General features: G+C 28.2%; 1 protein-coding gene across 1 annotated transcript; it reads right to left on the minus strand.

Annotated features, from left to right (window-relative positions):
* Window positions 1-220: 220 nt before the first annotated feature.
* On the minus strand, window positions 221-21,685 carry LOC107438071 (diacylglycerol lipase-beta). The gene is made up of 12 exons (XM_016050242.3): window positions 21,484-21,685; window positions 18,497-18,598; window positions 18,142-18,307; window positions 15,731-15,880; window positions 13,408-13,604; window positions 11,351-11,444; window positions 11,128-11,272; window positions 8,457-8,637; window positions 6,405-7,050; window positions 4,053-4,199; window positions 3,305-3,423; window positions 221-516 (listed from the first exon to the last, which is right to left on the minus strand). The coding sequence occupies exons 2-12, from the start codon at window positions 18,589-18,591 to the stop codon at window positions 381-383; spliced, it is 2,076 nt and encodes a 691-aa protein (XP_015905728.1). The 5' UTR covers window positions 18,592-18,598; window positions 21,484-21,685; the 3' UTR covers window positions 221-380.
* Window positions 21,686-22,038: the final 353 nt, after the last annotated feature.

Genomic DNA, 22,038 nt, shown 5'->3' on the forward strand with positions numbered 1-22,038 from the left:
CGCTTTATCCATAACAAAATTCACACTAAAAATAATGTGCTTTATAAAATAAAACAATAAAGACAGCACCAAAACTAAAAAAGTAGGACATCAATAGTATCTATATGTATTAGATAAATAGACTATCTACTGTAAGTCATATTGTAAAGATACATTTTTGTACAATATAAATAAAAACATAAAAATATTCTCTGAATATTTTTCACCAACAAATACTTGCCATAAATCTCCTTTTTTACTAGAATTAATTGAGACCATTTCTTATAACTTGTGAATTAGGCTCTTTGGAGAAAACTTTGAAATGGCAAATCGTACGTATTTCCATTTTATTGATTATAAAAACATTTTGTATCACTTTCACTACTAGAGGAAAGTATGTGTTATGGAAAGTTTCCAGAACTCCCTATTAACTGCTTTAGACCAGAGTGCACAGTGTAAGGCATGTGGTCAGTAACCATTCTAGGACTTATAATAATTTGGTTAAAGTAGTCAGCGGTCACCCATCTTCCAGTGTAGCTGAAAGGAAAAAAGAGTAATGTTATAAAAATCATACGAACTTACAATATATAACAGAACTTTACAATGGTAATTTCAAAGTCATCCAATTCAGAGGGTAATTGTTCGCAGAATTGAATTATAACTCAATGCGCAAACAATTTGCTAGTACAAAAAATTTATATAAAAGATAAAGAAAATAATAATACAAGTTCCTATGAAAATATTTTTGGTAAAAATCTTAGGCTAACAAAGAATGGTGAGATTGAATATCATACAAAATTTTGTAGGGCATTGATGGGATAGAATCTTACACAGAATCATGGAATATATTTTTTATACAATAGAATCTTGCACTGATAAAGTATTATACAACAGAATCTCCAAATGACTAAAGTATTGTATAATGGAATATTACATTGACAAAGTATCATGGGATAGAATGCTCTACTGGCAAGGTATAATGTAACAGAATCTCATATGGACAAAGTATGTAACAGAATCCACATGAGAACAAATTCTCATGTAATAGAATCCACATCAAAGTATCATGCAACAGAAATTCATATAGATAAAACGTAATGTAACAGAATGTTACACTGATCATGGGATAAAATGTCCTACTGACAATGCATCATGCAACAGAATCCACATGGACAAAGTATTCTGGAATCTCATATAGATAATGTGTTATGTAATAGAATGTCACACTGACAAAGTATCATGGAATGCAATCTAACATGGACGAAGTAATGTGAGATAACATCTTATACAAACAAAGCATTATGAGGCAGAATCCTTCTTAAACAAAATAATAATATTTAAGGTATTTTGTCACGAATTTCTGTGCCAGGCGTTTATTAACAAGTCTATCAATAGTAGAAAAGGAAATTGTTTGGTCTACCCGTTACTCACAAAATAATAATATATATTAACAAATGAAGTAGCGGATTTTATTTAATAAATAACAGGGTTTTATTTCAATTACATGACAAATATAGTAAGTAAATTTTTGTGTAGTACTAAAAAAAATGGACACTCTGAATACCTTTTGATCTAATGATCGGATCTCTACGTTCTAAAACTCGATTTTAATGGTGACCTCAAATAATGCTAATTTAATTGGTGCAGGCGATATTTTAAGTTATGAAATCAGACACAAGCAAATGCTTTCTCTGAATAAACGTACCTCTTTTTCCACGGATTCGGATTTTTGATCCCCAAAATATAAAGGGCAGCCATAATCTGGGAAATATGGCCCCCATGGTTTGCTCAGGGGTGCAATCCAAAGTTTGGACCCCCTAATGTTAATTTTATTTTTTGCATATTCGGCCATATCACGAAAACTTAAACCAATTGAAAAATCTTTGCACTCAATTCTATCATTTATTTATCCAAAGATAATTCCAGAAAAAAAAATTTTTTTAATTAAATATTTATCATTTTTATTGTTTTATTTAAGAAAGTTCAAAAAAATTTTGAATTCTAACGCATAAAATTTTTTGCATCATTTTAAAGAACACAATTTTACATGGCAAAATATAAATTTTGAGCAAAATCAGTTAATTAGTTCCTAAGAAATTGAATATCAAAAAAGCCAGATATTTAAAATTTGATTTCTCACGAACGATTCGATCGATTTTGAGCAAATTTTATATTTTGCCATGTGAAATTATATTCTTTAAAATGATGCAAAAACTTGTAATACCTCACAATTAAAAAAAAAATTTTGAACATTCTTAAATATAATAAAAAAAATAATAAATATTTACTAAAATTTTTTTTTGTATGGAATTATCTGTAGATAAACAAATTTTATAATTGCGAGTAAAATTTTTTCAATTCGCTTAAAAAGTTCTAGAGTTATAGTAAAATACGTAAAGAATAAAATGTAACATTAAAGGGTCCAAACTTGAGCGCTATCCTGACCAAACTACTGGGACCATATTTTAGGGTTCAGAAATTTAAAACCGTAAAAAAAGGGTATGTTTATTCAGAGAAAATATGCTTTTGTGTCTGATTCCGCAACTTAAAATATCCTCTGCACTTAGCATATTGGAGGTCACCCCCTCAAGCTTATAAGATTGAGTCCTAGAACGTGAAGATCCGATTATTAGATCAAAAGTTACTCAGGGTGAGTTTTTTTGCGCACTGTACATTTATGTACCAAGAAAGGAAAAAAACTTTATGCCACTTTTTTTCAATAATAACAGTAAAAATAAAAAGAGTTACATGAAATAAAAAGGTACTAGGGCTCCAAACAGTCAAATAACGTAACACTGATATGCTTAGTGTTTTTAAAACTAACACTTAAATGTTTAGTGTTTTATTCAAAGTTTCCTGGACAGTATGTTAAGTATATTGAAAAATATAAAGAAAATGATTTCAATTGTAAATTACAATTTTTTTATTGTTAGAAGCAATTTATAAAAGAAAAATTAAATCTTTTTTCCATTCATTACATTTGAATTTTTTTACAAAGATTTTGAAAATATTGATTGTTAAGTGTGCCAAATTAGTCTTTATTAACATTTTTGTAACTGGGAAATATTTTAAAAATGATACTTAGCTTAGGAAAAATGGTTAAAGCTGTTTGCTTCAAATAAAATTTTACCTGTCCAAGTAAAAAATAAATAAATAAAAGTGATGATTATTATTATAATTAAGGTGATGTAACTCAGTTTTCTATAAAATGAATTTTCAATCGTTTGATATATTTTCAGGATTTAATACTGTTTGAGTTATAAAAACTCCACTGTATTGGCATACAGTGGAGTACAATATATATTAAGTACAAAATAAGAGCTACCTGGAGTCTGTAGGTGTTAAGTGCAGTATGCGACCAGGAATATACAGTGGAACAGGGGCTGATGGGCGTGAGTGTGTTGTATTTTGACCACTACTCATACTGCCTTCAGATGAACCCTCCTGAAATTATTACAAAACAATTCTTATTTTAACATTACAGTTTTTGAAAATTTGATTCTTTCAATAACATAGTATTTCAAGTTCTTGAAAATATTTTTCAAGAACTCCTGAAATTATTATAAAACAATTCATATTTTAACATTACAGTTTTTGAAAATTCCATTCTTTCAATAACATACTATAGCAAGCTCTTGAAATTTTTATTTTTATTCTGAAATATAGAGAATTTCCTATGAAGACTGCCTTTAATATATATTTTTGAAATCTTTATTAAAAAAAAAGACGTAAAATTAGGGCTTGCATACTAAAATTTAAGTGTGGAGAGAAAATTCAATCAGATTTTGTTGAAAAATCACTGAGGAAAAAGAGATTAAAAACATCAAAACCTGTTTGATTGCTGCAGGGAAATCGAAAGTGCTTTTAATAGTTGCCTTTAAACTCCCCTTAATTTGCTTACAAAATGAAATAGGTGTCAGTGTTTTCAGTTTTTAATTTCTCAATAACGATTTATTAAATTTTAACACTGTCTTAGTTAATAATTATGTCAATTTAACACATGTAAATATTATTGTACCAAATTGTTTTTTTTTCATTTTCAAAATATTAAAGTTAAAAAGTAAAAAAAATACCTGTGAACTATTTGTAGTATAATTTCCACTAGAATTTGTATGACCAAAATTCTCCAATAAAGGCCTAGATAAAGGAGCAGTAGTTGTATCTGAGTGAGACTGTTTCTTTCCCAGACAATGAAACAATTTTTGTAAAAATATTTTATACTGAAAATAGAAAGTAAGTATTCACAAAATATACTTTTAAAACAAACGCATAAGATAAAAATAGAGGGTATAATATTTCAAATCAATGCTACATAACCAGTGCAAGCCCTTTTGGCACGATGGGCAAGGTGGCAAAATAAAATAGTACCCTCTTATGAGTCCTGCCTTGCTTTCTGGGGTTTTTCGAAAAAAAAATTTAATTTTATTTTCTTGATGTTTTTTATTCTTTATCCCTCATCCATTTATACCTCTTTTACAGTTGAAGAGGAAGGAGATTCTTTTTCAATCAATATGAAGAGGGACTTTTAAAACAATAAAATTGTAATTTTCACAAGTTCCTTGGGAATTTCTCCCACATCATTCAGGGCATCTATATTCAAGCTCAATGGCAAAATTGCCCATGAGCAATGGCGCAACACAGACGGTCAGAGACAAGCAAAAGAGCTGAATCGTGACTGTCCCAGCGTATGTCAAAAAGAGCTCCTTAAGCTAAACAGGAACAGTTTGAGGAAAATCATTTGTCTTCTAATTGGACACTGCACCCTCAGGAGACACCTATATATAATGGGTACTGAATCTCATCCTCTTTGTCGAGGTTGTCATCGTCAGGGCATCTATATTCAAGCTCTATGGCAAAATTGCCCACGAGCAATGGCGCAACTCAGATGGTCAGAGACATGCTAAAGAGCTGGATCATTACTGTCCTAGTGTATGTCAAAAAGAGCTCCTTAAGCTAAACAGGAACAGTTTGAGGAAGTTCATTGGTCTTCTAATTGGACACTGCACCTTCAGGAGAAACCTATATATAATGGGTACTGAATCTAATTCTCTTTGTCGAGGTTGTCATTTTCAGGGCATCTATATTCAAGCTCTATGGCAAAATTGCCTATGAGCAATGGCACAACTCAGATGGTCAGAGACAAGCTTAAGAGCTGGATCAGTACTGTCCTAGTGTACGTCAAAAAAAGCTCCTTAAGCTAAACAGAAACAGTTTGAGGAAGATCAATGGTCTTCTAATTGGACACTGCACCCCCAGGAGACACCTATATATAATGGGTACTGAATCTAATCCTCTTTGTCAAGGTTGTCATCTTGAAGAAGAAACCTCATGACATATACTTTGTAATTGTGAGGTTTATTCTGCTCAAAGATTTGAGCATTTAGGGCAACATTGCATTAAGGCCTGGGAACTGCAAGACATTCCTGTCTGGTGTTTGCGCATCTTCATTTCAGCTATAAGGTTTTCCAGTTAATCACAATTTAGGGTTTGGGTACAATACTGGTATTTAAGGCAATTGAGATAGTTTGGCACCCTTAGTTACTCACTAAAAGGGGGGTCGATCCTCCTTGTTGACAATCATTTAAAATTTAGTACTTTTTTTTACATTCTTCCATTTAAGTTTTAATAAACCATCCATGTAAATTGTGCTAAATGTTAGAAAAATGAAACGATATTTTATCCACTTCATACATCGATTTTACATAGAATTATCATTACTTTATGTTGCTTGCATTTCCAAATAAATATTTAAATAAAAGTAAAAGTTTTTTTAACAGCTTAGCATTAACAAAATAAAATCTTTTCAAAATTAAAATTATTTAAAATGTTTGATAGGCATCAACATCTTTTAAAAATGACGAAGGTTATTTGTTGTGCGTTTTTATTTCTTTAAAAGATGGAGCATGGGAACAAAATACAAAAACAAATAATATAGAAACTTTTAGTTTAAATTTAAAATAATTACTTTTATAAATAATACTTTTCTGAGTTAATGTTAAAATCCTAATTGTTAGTTTCAAGTTTCTTAACTTCAGAGTATATTCAAGAGCTATAACCTATTATTAGACAATAACAACAGTTTTTCCTTTTTTAACATCCATCCCAAATTAATTAACAACATCTTAATTAACAACCCAATCTAACATTACATTTATAATTAATACAAAAACTACACAATACATTAGTATATAAAGAAATAACTTATCATAATTACACAATGAATTTTTAATGCATTTTTATTAGACAATGCATACATTATTTTGTAGGGATTTTATTTGTAGGAACAAAAAATATTTTTATTAAATTTCAGTTTAAGAGACTCAGACGTTCTGGTAAAAAATTGTAGCACTGATTACATAGAACCTTAAACTTTAAATTTAAATTAATAAAATACATGCATAAATTTAAAAGCAACCATCACTCACTTTTGGCTGTTCGCAATCTAAAATACAACTAAGTATCTTTCTTTTCATATCTTCTACATTTGGCACACTCAATCTTGGCACTATATCATCCCCCAAGGTCACTGACATAACAAAATCTTCTGAGTATTTAACAGCTTCGAAACTCAGAAGGCCACCTGGCGGACTGAAGCAGAAACAACGGAGGTTTGGATAAATAGGACGAAGGAGCATTGAAAGAAGAGCAGCAGTCCCTGCACCTAAACTATGGCCTGTTATTGTGAGTGAATAACTTTGATGGAGTGCAAATGCATCGCTCAGGGCATGGCTCTCTTCCAATTTATTCTTAACAAACATAGCAGCCCTCAGCATGCCTCGATGACAGAAAATACCTTGAGGGCAATTGTCGGTAAAAAGTCGATCACACTCAGCCGTAAGATCTGTCAATAAATCTGATAGAGTCAGAGTTCCTCTAATGGCAACAACGACAGAACAGGTTTGGTGATCAATAGCTACATAGAAGGGTATCTCATAGACTCTATTGTGGAAAGAGACAAAAATCAAATCTTCATCGGTGAGGCCTGTGACATATTTTAAAGCAGCGGTATGACACTGGCAACAGTTATCATCAACAATATAGCTCGGAGGTTTGCAACAGCAGGCACAGCACCTATAAAAAATACATAAAAAAGTTGATTCAATTGAATTAAATTATGATAGACCACAGCATTTGAGTATTGATAACAAAAATCTTTTATATTAAAATAAATACCGTTAATAATTTTTTGAAATTTCAATGTTAATAAATATAACACAGTGAAAGCACAAAAAAATTAAAAATTTAGTGATAGGTGTAGTTTTGGGGACAAAAGCAACTCTAAATATATATTACTTAATTAATCAACTATTCCACGGTAAGTAGGAAGTAGATATAAAAAAGTTTTCATTCCTCATTTTTTGTAATTTAAACGTTTAGAGAATATATATATAATATATAGAATATATATTAGAGAATATATACATATATATATATATTAGAGAATATATATATATATATACATTAGAAGAAGATAATCAATAACCCCCTTGAACACGCATTAAAACTACGGCACTGATTATTATGAACATATCATAACCATTTAAGCAATCAACATTTTTCAAAAACATAGTATTTAAATATGATAATAAATTTTCGTATCATTTCTTAGACATAAATGAATGTTAAAAGTCTGGAAATATTATCTATTAATATCGATTTAAAAATATAGATTTGTTGGGATTATAAATTATCCGTATTTGATTATAATTAGAAAAATGCAAGATAAATACATTTTTTATATGTCCTTTTAAATACCTATAACTAAAGTTTTTTTTTTTAAAAATGCATTCTCTTAATGAATGCAAAAAATAGCACTTTAAAACCCTTTGATGCAGATTGGACACCCGTGTCCCGTTTATATATTTTTTCCTAGTCTTCTAAGTACAAGCAAAAAATACATTTTGCTATTTTTTAATTATAAAAAACAGTCTAGTAGTTACTAAAAAAACAGGTTAGATTATTGGAATTATATTTGTACCAAAATATAAAATACAAAAAAAGTTTTTTTAAATTTTGCCCTATTTTAAGGGTCAGGATTTCAAATATGTAAAAAAAAAATACATGTTTATTCAGAGAAAGTACGTTTTTGTGTCTGATTTCGTAACTTAATTAATAGTTAGCACTAATTAATTAGCATATTTGAGGTCATCCCCGGGAACCGTTAAGTTCAACACTTAGTTTGTGAAAATCCGATCATTAGAACAAAAGTCATTCATGGTGATATCGTTTTTTTGCCGAGTGTACACTTAGATTGTTGCATAGATAAATATTTTACATAACATATACCGACATAAATATAAAAACATGCAGTGTAGCTAGGAACCGGCACAGATCCTATGCAATTCTAAAACCTTACTTCCTCTAAGAGTTTGCCTTAACCTTTTTTGAGATATCCTGCAGAATAAATATATTATGCAAAAGACCAGTTACAGTTGCATATGCAGGATAAATACACATTAAAGACGAGTTACAGTTACCTGATGTCTCTCCATATTTGGCACATTCCTGCGAAACAGTTGGTGTAAAGAAACATAGGCCAGCCGTAGCTTCCTTCAGCAAATTTCATAAAATGACAGGCAAGCTCAAGTGTCATCCAAAACTGGTTGGCAGGAGGAGTTAAGACACCAGGACTAGAAATAATGCTACCTTGAACAGCACCTGTCAAACAATCAAAAATCCTATGTAATGAAAATTTGAAGTTTAGATTAATATACAGTGGAAAGTCCTGTATCTGGAATGGTCAAGACTTCTAAAAGTTCGGAAAATAGATTTTTCTGGATAATAAATCTTTTAAGTAAACAGATATTGAAACATGTGTAATTAAATAAAAAAATAACTGATAAACAATAATTAAATTAATTTCATACATCAATCTTTTTTATAGGTTGAATAACATTTAAAAAACTAAAGAATATTTAGTACAATAATACAGTCGGACTTCTATTTAACAAACCTCCATTTAGCGAATTTCTCTATTTTGCGATTTTTTTCGAGGAACCAAGAACATTTTGGAAATTTCTTTGTGAAATAACTTCCAAATAGCGAAGTGAATTTTCTATTTAATGAATTTTTCTTTAAGATCCACTCTCCCTATTTTCCAAAATATTTCGTAACATTTCAAACTTGTGAACAGATTTCATGGAAGAAATTACCTTGAATTGATTTTCGCAGCCACTTTAAGACAAAGCGGTAAAATCCTTTTCCCTTTTTATTTGCATTTCATGCAGGAATCTATGCCAAAAATCAATTTACGAGAAAGCATAACAGAAATTTCTAAAGCTTGGAACTATGATGTTACAGATAGTACTATTCGTAACAGTTTTGCTAAAGCTGTATTCTTAGTCAGCGCGGAGAATTCGGAAAGGGCGGAGGACGAGAATGACATTCTTTTAGAACCTTTATTGAATGGTTAAAAAAATGCGGGTACAGCTAAGAGAGAACCACAAAATTAATGATGAAGTACTGACTAATGATTTTCTTTTTATTGATTCTGAAGCTGCAATCATGGAAACATTAACTGAATCGGATATTTAGGACAGTGTGAAAAATAAAAATACTACAACAATAAATTGTGAGGGAGACAAAGATGAAGAAATCACCAAACCTTCATATGATAAAATGCAAAAATCCTAGTGTTTATCAATTTAAAACCTGTTTTGTGCTGTGTAGTATATCAAATGGCGATTTTCTATTTAACAAATTTTCCAGATAACGAACTTTTTATCAGGATTTAGAGACTTTGTTAAATAGAGGTTCGACTAAATATACATATTATGTAAAAAATACCAGTTAGAGTTATATTCTTTACCTGATATCTCTCCATATTTGGCACCAGATAATACTTAACACACTAGAACTTTTATTTATTTGATAAAGAACAATGGATATCCAACAAATCTAATTAAATTCCATATAAAATCATTGAATTTCTTGTATCTTATAATTATTAATGACTTTGTTAAAAAAATTTTGTTAATTAAATTCATATTTTTATCAAATGCAAATTCAATTCGGGCAAATCTGTAGCTAAAAATCTTCTAATATTTAATAAAGAATTTTTTTCAATAAATGTCAATTTTTCTAAAAATCATCAAAATTAAAATGCTATAATTGAAACATGACCTTTTATTAATTATAAAGTTTGAATTATCCAGTATAATATTACTACTAAAATGTTTCAAATAATTTTTGCAAGATGTCATAAAGGGGAAGAACATTTAAATTCACTATTCACTTTATATATTGCATTTTGTGTTTTATTCTGCATTTTTCTTTAATTTTTATTTTCTTTCTTTTGCAGTTTTTTTGCTTAGTACGTCTTATATTCATGTCTTTCTTCTTTTTTTTTGGTGCTCCTTACACTTGGTATAATTATACTAGTGTCTATGAATATTATATTAACACTCAAATCTTCTCAATCTAAAATCTTCAAATTAATGATTTTTTAAGATGGCATTTAAAAACATAAGCACTAATTAGAAAATTTTCTAAGACCTTCAAAATCTCTAGTAATTTTGGCTTTTTAATTATCAAGAATAGTATGTCTTTACCAAGAGTTATTTTATTCCTGCCAAGAAGTTATTTTATAACAGTCGTTGAACAACCGACACAATTTTGAGCTTAAAACTACCAATGTTCAACTCTGTAGCCTTGTAATTTTGAACCCAATCCAGAAGACAAGGAAATCAAGTATGGGGAGAAATTTGTCTTAGTGGAGGACTTTTTGATGGAACTAATCCGCATTTCCGTTACATGGAGTGGAAAACCACAAAAACAGCCCACGGTTAGCCTGACGGGCAGCGGACTATAACCCGTGATCTATCTACAACTGAGGATATTTTACGTCCGCACTGTGGTCGAGTGAAATTCGTATTGACCAGCAATAGCTGCTACGGCTCAAAGAAAGTAATCATACTTTTGTATTCATAATTGTAATTGAAACATTTGCAAACTGTGTGCCAAAAAGTAAATAATAACTGTAAGTAATAAACTATGACGCATGAAAAGCTTACACCCATTTATGAAACTTGTTTATCTGTAGATAATTTCATGCTAAAATTGATCAAATAAATTAAGACAAGTTTTTGCCTGATTCTTTAACTAATTAGAACATTTATAGTGTCCATTTAACATATGCTAAATACCTACCAGTGCTAGTTAATGAATCGGGTGACTGAATGGAGTAATTCTCAGAATGTTGTGAGGTAGAAACTCTGTTAGCATTTTCAGCTGCCTGCTTCTGTTGAAGAAGGATTAGACCAACAGCAATATCTGAAGGAACAAGGTCCACATCCTGGAAAAAATGATAAAATTTGATAATGCGATTTAGTCTTGCGTTAACAGAAACTTAAGCCAAAAAGGTAATACTCACTTCAAAATGGTAAGTTAACAATTTGGAAATTGTGGAAAAAGCACTTTTACTCTGCTCATCTTGGCTAGTGAAACAGCAACAAAGCATACGTAGCCTAGAAAAAGTTCATATAATAAATTGATTTGATTGATAGAAACATAAATAACAAGTTGCAGCTACGATAATTTATAAGACTTACTGCCGATCCAAACATAAAACATTAATTGAGACTTAACTTTTTAGGAAAACTGACAGGAATATCAAAGGATAACATTCAAACCATCTCAGAAAGTTTTTTTTGGAATGTATTAGCATTAAAATATAAAAAATGTTATTTACTTGTTAAACGTAATAAATGTTATTTATTATATGAGTTAAAGTAATTATTTTTTAAAAAATACATTTAGATTTCAATTGTTATGAAACTTTACTTTCAAAGATTTTTAAGTATTTTTGAATATATATATAGGTAGATAGATAGACAGATATAAAACGCTGCATATCAATTTCAAGGACAGCTAACAAATCGTCTAACTATTACTGATATCAATGATACTTAATTAATTGTGGTAATAGGTATAACTAGCATTGTGATAATAGGCAATAGGTGCTGTGGTAAAAGTACTAACATAAAAGGGCTGAACTAAATTATGAAAACACTTCTATACTAACACATTTTTTTTATATTTCTCAAGAAATACTTAAGAGAATAATTTTGTAACTTTAAAAGTGTGCAAGTTTTGCAATTTCTCACACATCAATGAAGTTCAAAGCTTTTAGAGGTTTGAGGGATTTTTTACTTAACACTTTCTTAAACTGAAGGACTATTTAATAAAATTAAACAAAATTTTTAGAGTTATTTTTAACTAATAACAAATATATTATTTTGAAATGTGAAAAAAATTCTTAAAAAACTGCACAATATATGAGCATTAAAAGTAATCCTTTCATGCTGTGGGAATACATTTAAAAAACGTTTTTCAAAATTTTGTTCTGAATCACATTTAGTAACATATAAAAAATAAATAAATTCCGATTTAAATATCTTGAAAATTTAAAATGCTTCTAAAAATTTCCCAAGTAGTTTTTGTAAATTGAGAAAGAAAGTTGTGAATGGAAAGGGGTTTTCCGCATATTATATTCTATACTATTACCTAAGATTCATTATTAAACATGACATTGACACTATATATAACGATTCCCTATTGAAGTATGTTTTATTTCACATGCTTTCTTTTTTTATACTAACACATTTTGCTGTCTGGACCATCATTGCAGGGTATTATCATTTGCCATTAAATTTTAATATATGATACTAAATAAAGCTTATGAAAAACCACTTATCAATCAGAGCTTTCTTAAAAAAAATTACGAAAGCTACTTAAAACTTTTTATATTTTCAAGTTATTAAAATCGAACTTTTTACGTAGGTTACCAAACACGATTTAGAACAAAATTATGAAATTTTTTTTTATTGTTTTCTGCTCATGGACAATATGAAAAAAATACTTTGAATATTTATATCTTGTGCAATTTTGAACGATTTTTCTTCAAATTTTAAAATTATTTGTTTTTATTAACAAAAAACTACTCTAAAAATTTTGTCATTTTTAATGAATATTTCTGCTGTTATAGTACGAAAACACAAGACAGAAAAATTAATTTTTTATAAAAATATCCATATTTCCATAAATATTTTAGCTAAGCTTACGCAATTTTGTTCAGTTATTGCATGATTTAACGAAAAAAAATTTCGCAAGCTACAAACTTATTGTTATATTTTTTGGAATCGGGTGTTCATGAACACTCTTCTTGGTTCAGAATTGCTTAGCCCCACAAACCACTAAAAGCTTTAAATTTTATTGATGTATTTGAGAAATTGTATGATCTAAACACTTCAGAAGTTATTCTCTAATTTCTTGCGAAATATGAAAAAATAAGTTAGAATAGAAGTGTTTCCATTATTTTGCCAATCTCTGTAAGTACTGTGGTAATAGGTTTTTAACTGCCCTTGAAAATGTTAAGAACCAATATAACTAGTAAGGGTGAATTATAATACATTGCCTAGATAAACTTACCTCCACTCCCAAACTTTCTTCGCCCTTTCCACGTTATCAGAATTTAGGTTAATATAAAGAGCTTGAGGCTGGCCATGTTCAACATCAGCAACTCGATGCCTGCTTCCATTATTGCGATAAGAATTAATGGGATCAAAAACTAACAAAACAGCAAGAAGCAAGACTCCAAATAAAATCCAACTACAAATAGCAATAATCTGTAAATGGAAATAATTATATGTAAAATAACTGCATACTAAAAATGATTACTTATAGCTACAATAAAATAATTTTTTTTTTAAACATTTAAGTATTTACACTATTTGAATGAATTGCAATGGCATAGTACTATTAAAGTACTGAACCCTCATTGTTAATTACTGGCGTTCCAACACCAGCATTAGTTTGAGGCTCACCTAGTTTCAGATAGATATATCAACTAAAAAATAAAAGCAGCTGGTTTGCAATATTAACCTTTACCTCCATTATACTCTTGGTCACAAAATTTAGTAGACCACCATAAGCTCCCCCTGGTTCATAACCGACTGTTGCAAAAATGCTTTATATCATTTGTAAATTTTTAAAAAAATGTTTTAATTTTTAAATTTAACTGCAAGGAATTCAAATTAATAGGTGAACAAAATATTGAAAGGTTTTATTTAGAATAAATATATTGTGTTTTGATTGCAGTACTTACTGTTATAAGTTATCGTTAGTACAAACTGATTTTAAATTAGCAATTACAACTTGAAGTTAACCCTGTAGGATTGCATTTACAAACCATTTGCTCTAATTTGTAATTCATATCAAATTCATATCAAATTCAACTAAAACAAAAAATAGCATATAAAATAGAGGCACTCATTTGTTATTCATTCAAGGCTCCTCTCACAGATAAATTGAAAGAGAAGTGTTATGAAATTAAAACAAAAAATGCTGTAGTGCTAAAAGGTATGACATTTCATATTCAGTCGCATGTCGTTTGCTTAAATAGGGAATAAATTACCATTATTTTTTAAGTATGTTTCGGTACTTAAGCATCAATTGAAAGAATCTGTATCTAAAAAGTCCATGTACCTTTATTTAATTTTTAAAAAAAATACCAAGAATTTTTAACGTTTTAATTTTTCACAATAGAGTTGTAAATTATTATCAATCTAAATATTGATTTCAATTCTTTTATGCTACAATTTAGGTAAATTAATTAAAACTAAAATATATGTGAATAATCGTCTGATCTTACCTTATAATTTTTTAATTATTATTTTTAATATTTGTTATTACTTGCAAGGGAGCAGAATATGACTAATCATGGGAACGGGATTTTGAGGGAAATTCAGGGAGCAATAGAAAAATTTTGAATTAAACAAGTTTCTACAAGATTTTTTATTGTTAAAAAATGTGCTGATTTGCAAAAAAAAAAAAAAAATTCCTTATTAAAAGAACAATAAATGTCAATTTGTTTATTTATTAGTTTGAATTCCTTAAGTTTATGAGCAGGACCTTTAATAAATTATTACTATTTCAATACATTTTGATTTTTATTATTTTTAACGCATAAGCTCATTTATTCAAGAATTGTGTAAAATCAAATGATTTTTTTGCTTACATAAACTTCACTTTCCAAAAATATTTTTAAAAAGTCATTGTACTAAAAAAAAAAGCAACAGATTTAAAACTACTTGCAGGTAATCGCATGCTTCTGGGAAAAGAAGAGTTATAATGGGAATAATAGAAAAATGATTTTACATATAATGAATAAGATGACTAAGTATTATTTTTATAAGATAATTGTTTTTGTATCTTTATTTTCTACAATAAAAAAATTAATGGATCGGATAAATTGCAATTTTACACACGTCTATTTATAATTTAATATTTTCTATACCAAAGTTTGGATTTTTGGCAGCAATTGTCAAAACAAAAAGAGTTTAATGCTAAAGTAATTCAAAAGCATAATTGATCGATCACTTGTAATTTTATATGTATGCTTACTTATAAATGTACTTCATATTTATAATAGCTAATAATTATCTTTACAATAAAATTTTAGGTTTTTGAAAATTGTCAAAAACTATGTTAAAAAGGGTTTTTTGAGACTGCGGTTAAAACCATGATTAAAATTGTTACTTGACAAAAAGTTGTCAACAAAACTTGCCATTAAAGTCTATATGTTGTGCAAGATAATTTTGAATGGTGACCAAGCTGGTCACCACAGGCGACTAGTTCCACTATAATTCTCTTTCCCAATTCTTTATCTGGATATAATTTTGTAGCTCCTTGTTGTAAATTTAGATATAGACTCTGTAATATAAATAAATGCACAAAATAACTTTATAATCACCTGAACTGAAATTACGACTTCATGTGGTTCACATAAATGATCTTGAGAAGCAAATGCCCATTTAGTACCAAGAGCGTTCCATACAATTTCTGGTATCATAACTAGCAATCTTAGATATAAAATTTTACTAAGATGACGTCTAGGCCTCGTCTGAAAAATTATAAAAGAAACAATATTAAATAATGATTGTAGAAACTTAGAATAAAATTAAAATTCAGATGTTAATAAGCAGAAAATAGTATGAATTTAAAAAATTGGTAAAATCCTAGTATACTTTACACATTTTGTGTGATTTTGAAAAATATCACCAATACCAAAATGACATGTTGATGCTTGCTGCCAAAAATTGACGCAAGCAAAAACATAGAAAATTGCAAATGCATAAACATGCTATAAGAAAAGGGTAATTTTCGTTTAACCAGGAACAAAAATATTTCTTTTGAAATTTTTGTTTCATTTTATTTAATTTTTACATCTTTAAAAAATAAATAAAATGAAAGAAAAAAAAAGTTGATGGAGGTATATATTTTTTGATGACGTTTTGCATGCTTCCGGCTAACCGAAAAGTACCAAAAAGTATACAAATCAAAATTTAGCCCGCATCCAAACATTGTCAAATAAACCGGATAATGTATACTATTATTAAAGAAAAAATTTTATTACAAGAGGAGAAAATAAATAATAATAAAACAAGAGAAAATTGTGATTGCATTATTGCATTGCTGGTTATCCAATGGTTAAAAAAATTTTTTTTTTAAGATATACTTTTATAAATGCTACAATATTTCAATCATGGATTGCAAAAATTATATCAATTGATGTTTGTCCTCTTGTTGTCCAATGGGCTGGTTTGGTTTTCAATTCCAGTTAATATACATTTCGTACAATGCCACAAAATTATTTTTCTTTTTGGGTATTCATACTTATATTAAAATTGCTGTCAAGAACTGCCACCTAGTTATGAAAAAGTTAATCATAAAAAGTTCATAAAAATAACTTAAATTAATATTATGTAAAATCCTTAAAAACAAAAAGAAAAACATCAGTCTGGAAAATAAAAAATTCTTGTAAGTTTAAAAATTATAACCAGTTTTTTTTCTTATTAATGCTTATGTTGATTTTTAGAACTTATTATTTGCGATTATGGTGTTCAAGTTGATCTAGTCAAAAAATGCGCGCTCCTACAAAGTTCGGTTATACACAATAATTCCATTGAAAAAATTTGACTATATTGCAAGAAAACTAAAATTGAAAGAACAGCAACTAGGACTATTCTAACAAACATTCAAAGGGGTAACATTATGCCAAAGAAATTATTTAAAAAATTGAAAAAATCATTTTAATTTTGTTTAGTTTATCAATATTCACCGCTTCATATTAGTATAAAAGAAGATATTTATGATGCTAAACTTGAAATGTGAGGCTTTGGCTTTTAGAATTTTGTGTTAAATTTGGTTGTTAGGAATGGGATTTTATATTTTCATAATAGTGTAAAACAATATTATAATAATTAAAATACGGTAAAATTAAAACAATATTTACTATGTAATTACATGATGAAATCGCAATTGATAAAAATAGTTGTTTTTGCCTGTATTTTGACAAAAAATAAAAAGTTGTTTTAGTAGCCTATTCTACAAAAGAGTCATTTTAGTAGCCCTTTTAGTTGCCACTTGCAGCCTTGCACAAAAGAGCAAATAAATAAGCACTTTTAATCAAAAACAATTTTGAATAAAAAACAATGAGAAAATAACATTACCTACTGAAGAAAAAATAGAAACTACATTGAGAATCTGGCAGATTGAGCAGTGTAAACAAAATGACAGAAAGTATGGAATAAATAGATCAGTTAATTAGTTTAGTTAACAGTTTAACTAGCTATATAACTGATAAATAATTTTTAGCTCAGTCAGGAGTCAGCTGGTCAATGACAATTTAAAAATTTGGATCACCACCGAGAGAAAGCATGACTCGACTTCCTCAATTCTTGAAATTAGCAATATATATTTAGTTTTATTAAGAAGAATTAATATTTGATTTTATTATTATTTTACAGATCTATTTATTCAATCTCTCATTTTATTTGTAAGGCTTGGCCAGCTAGAATTACAATGTATAGCACTTGAAAATAGACAGTTTTTTAAAATTAATTTTAATTGCTATTTGCTTCTTTAGCAATTTGATTTTATTTAAAACTTTCTCTCCATATATTTATATTATTTCTGAAAATTGGAGCATGCTCAAATCACTTCAACCCTTAAGTTGAAAATTCTAAGAGGAGATTGTTTCGAACTGCTTCAGCTTTTAAGCCGTACGCATTTGTTTGACGGTTGACAGTTTTGGGAAAATTTAGATAATTAGTTAGTGATTAATTAATGATTTGCAATACAAAATAATAATTTGGAGCTTACCTGAGTGATGGTCCCTCTAGAGCTAATCCACCCAATTAGCAAGTCTAAGAATAAAATAAATAGCAATATCACCAACGAAAACAACAGATAAGTGTGCAATAGCCGTTCTCCCTTGCATTTTAAGTGGGTTCTGTGAGTTATAAATGTAACAAGGATAGCTACAAACCTAAAATTTTAAACATTAAAACAGGTAAATGCTTTGTAAATAAATATAAAATTACTTAAAACAATCAATTCAAAATATGTAAAAAATAATGAAATAGAATGAAAATTACATTTTTAGATGTACTCAAGCAATAATTATCATTTAAATAGCATTTACATAGAAAGATTATATAAAAAATGAATAATTTACCATAATAATGTTACAATGAATTCCCCAATAGCAGTAAAAACAAAATCATCACTGCCAATGCGCCAGCGGCGTCTGAACATAATAAGACCAGGCATTTTCCCCCTAAAAAGAGTAAAAATCATGTAAGAAAAATAATTATATAACTTGTTGATTATATTTTGCAACCTTAGGATTGATTTCTGACTAAATAAGCTTAACAGTGTCTTACTGATTCTTTTAAAACGTTTTAGCGCTTTATATAACTTTTTAAGTTGAAACTCTATTAAATTAATCGAATGAATAGTAATTTATGAAACATGAAAGCATGCTCGATAGAAAAGAAAAAGAATGATGCAAGATTTTACATAACATAATACAGTAGGGAACAAATTATCCGGAACGATCGGGACCATCGCTATTCCGGATAGCTGATCTTTCCGGTTTTCTGAATCGCTACAATAAGCCGTTTTTTTATTGTTAAACCCAACTAAAAAAGAAATATTTGGAAATAATCTTAAAAATAAGAAAAAACGATGAAGTAATACACTAATGATTATTTCTAAAATGATGGTCTTTCAAAAATGATGATCTTTCAAAAAAGAAAGAAAAATTCTAGAACATTATGAGGAAAAAAATTTTTTTTTTTAAATGGCCTGGAAAATTTATTGAATTTTGTTCCGGTTTTTTGGTTTTCTGATATCCGGATAATGGGTTCTGTACTGTACTTCATTATCAGAGAATTATGTAATTTCAATCTTAACATAATCTTTATAAATTTTATTAACTCTTAAATATGTGTCAATGTTTAGGAATAAATGTATTATGTAAGCATATTTTTAGGCAATTTTTGATTCAGTTTCCCTTTGGTCACCAAAACTAAGGAAATCACAATCCCTTTATTCCTCACTTCAGCTTTAGCCATAGTAATATAATTTTAGGATTGAATTCAAATAAAGATATATCTTTGCGTAAACAAAATTTACATTTTAATTCCTTTTATAAAATTTGAAGTAGAATATTTTTAATCATTTGTATTTGCCTTCATCATTTGTATTTGTAATCATTTGTATTTGCCTATATTTGTAATCATTTGTATTTGCCTTCTTTGTTAAAACCCTTGACATTAAAGAAATTTTATCCAAGTGTAATTCTTTCTAAATTTTTTGTTAAACACAATATTTCTTTTACTTTGAAAAAAGAAAGACATTTTAATGTCTAATGTAATCATTGCTCTTTTCTCTCCTCTTCCCTTGACAGCAAAAATAAGTAAATCACTAAACTTCCCCCTTAGGTGCTTACACAATATTTAAATATCTTTGTGTTATAAAAATCTAGAAAAAAGTAAATGAAAAAAATATTTTTTTTCCCTTGACATTTCAAGAGGAACTTTTAGAGGATTGGAACAACAAAATATATATATATATATATATATAGTGTTCATTGATTACAGATTTTAATAGCAAAAAGAGCTTAAATAACTACACAATCCTAAATTTAATGTACAGAGGAAACCTTGATAACTTTTTGGAGCCAACTATAACCAAGTAGTCAAAATGCTACTTAACTTGCAATGAATTTTAAAAAAAGTTAATAAATTGCCTGGAAGCCACGATTAAGTATATTCTCTGGGTTTGTATTTCTTTTTTTTCCAATTTCATTTACACAATTAGGATATTTTCAATGCCATATCTGTTTTCTCAATTGAAACCACCAAATGTTAGCGTGCAGTTTTTTGCTAGCAATAAATTGAAAAGAAATATCAATAGATTGTGACTAGCCAAGGATTTAATACTAGCTTTAACCAACGAATTTGCTTCATTTTGTGATTTTTTTTTTCCAGTTGTTTCCAAGACACTTCCCAATTGCTGCCAAAACCTGATGATTGTTATAGCACGGGGAAATATATCAAAGAGTGCTTAAAAAGTAAGTCTGACACCAAATCGAAATGAACTAAAAAGAGAAAAGAATTACCTAGCCTTTGCTTTTTTTTAAAAAAAAAACCTGGGAAGCTTTTATGCCCACAGGTAATAGGAGTATCATTACTCTAGGGGTGACCTAGGTAAAAAAAAACCTTTTAACATCAGTATATAAACAAAAAACAAACAAAAAGCGAGGAAATTCAGTTTTAAAAAAAATTATAATTCTAAACTGAATTTGAAAATGAGTCAATCAACATTAATAGATTTCATTAAATATATATGCCAAATGCATATTTACTTTTAAAACTTGTGTATATAAGTTCATGGAATAAAACCTTTTTTTTTTTACTTAAATTTTATAAAAAGATTCATTCAAAAACAATTTTCACTTGGACATTGTCATATTTTACAATTAGTAAATATAATATAAAATTACAAATATCATTTAATATATAAATAAATGACAAACAATATTTGGGTTTTTACAGTTTTTGTGCTGCAGAGAGATAATAATTAACAGGGAATAATTCCTCATTGAAAATTGTAAAAACATTTTAATAAATGAGCCACAAATTAAATATAAAAATATGTTCTTTCAAAAAATGATTTCTAAATAATGGTTTATTAAGAAATAAAGTTTTAAGAAATGATTTGTTTAATTACGGTAAAATGTGATAGAAAAAACTGACTATATGTAAAAATATGATCTGTTTTATTTTTTACAGTCTTCCTCACGGAATAGAGCAATTAATAAACCATAGTATTAGAACAATTAAGTATTAAGTAAATTCTTTTAGAAAATCAACCAATTTAACAAAACCAAGATTTATTTAGCGACTTTTTATTAGCAACAATGAGTAAGGTTTTATTTATTTATTTTTTTTAAAAGGGAAAATATCAGTGGGGAATAAACATTAAAAAATGATCTGATTAATTAATATTTTTGACATGAAATACAAAAACTACTACAAAATACTCTGCATTATTATTAGATGCACACAACAACTTGAAAAATGCAAAATTAAAAAAAATATTTATCCCAAATTATACAGAACAGATGGATCTTTCTAAGTTGTATATGATACTTACGGTAGAACTGATTTTTAAGCAATTATAAGAAATAATTAGTAATAAAATGGGAATTTTATAATCAAGTGTCTACGTTTTTCATCATATTTAATATTATGATCCTGCACTTTGATCAAAATATGCCAATACCGACTAGAAAAATAGAAACAGCTGCCATAAAAGATTTAACTTCTGACATTTAAGGTTTCGTTATTTTCATTGCAGCAGAAGATGCACTTGGAGTTGAGTTGCAAACTTAAGTAGAAAATTTTTTAAAATTATTTTTATAAAATATCGTTTTCACATTTGAAAGGTTTTTTTCCTTCATCAGTTAAATCTTTTAAATTAAAATACAAAAATTAAGAAAAAGCAGCCTAAATTGTGCTAGTGAAATTATAACTTAAAAGTTTGCCTGTTCGAATAATATAATTGTTTATTTGTTTCAAACCGTTTCAGTTTATATTAAGAGCAATTTGTGAAATTTACGAACAAACACTTTTAAAAGCTGTCGAATTCACTGGCTTCACGCAGTTGATTACGCGATGATACAAGGGTTTGATTGGAGCATTCGAGTTG

This window comes from Parasteatoda tepidariorum, chromosome 9 (assembly GCF_043381705.1).
Source record: "Parasteatoda tepidariorum isolate YZ-2023 chromosome 9, CAS_Ptep_4.0, whole genome shotgun sequence".
Classification (NCBI taxonomy): domain Eukaryota; kingdom Metazoa; phylum Arthropoda; class Arachnida; order Araneae; family Theridiidae; genus Parasteatoda; species Parasteatoda tepidariorum.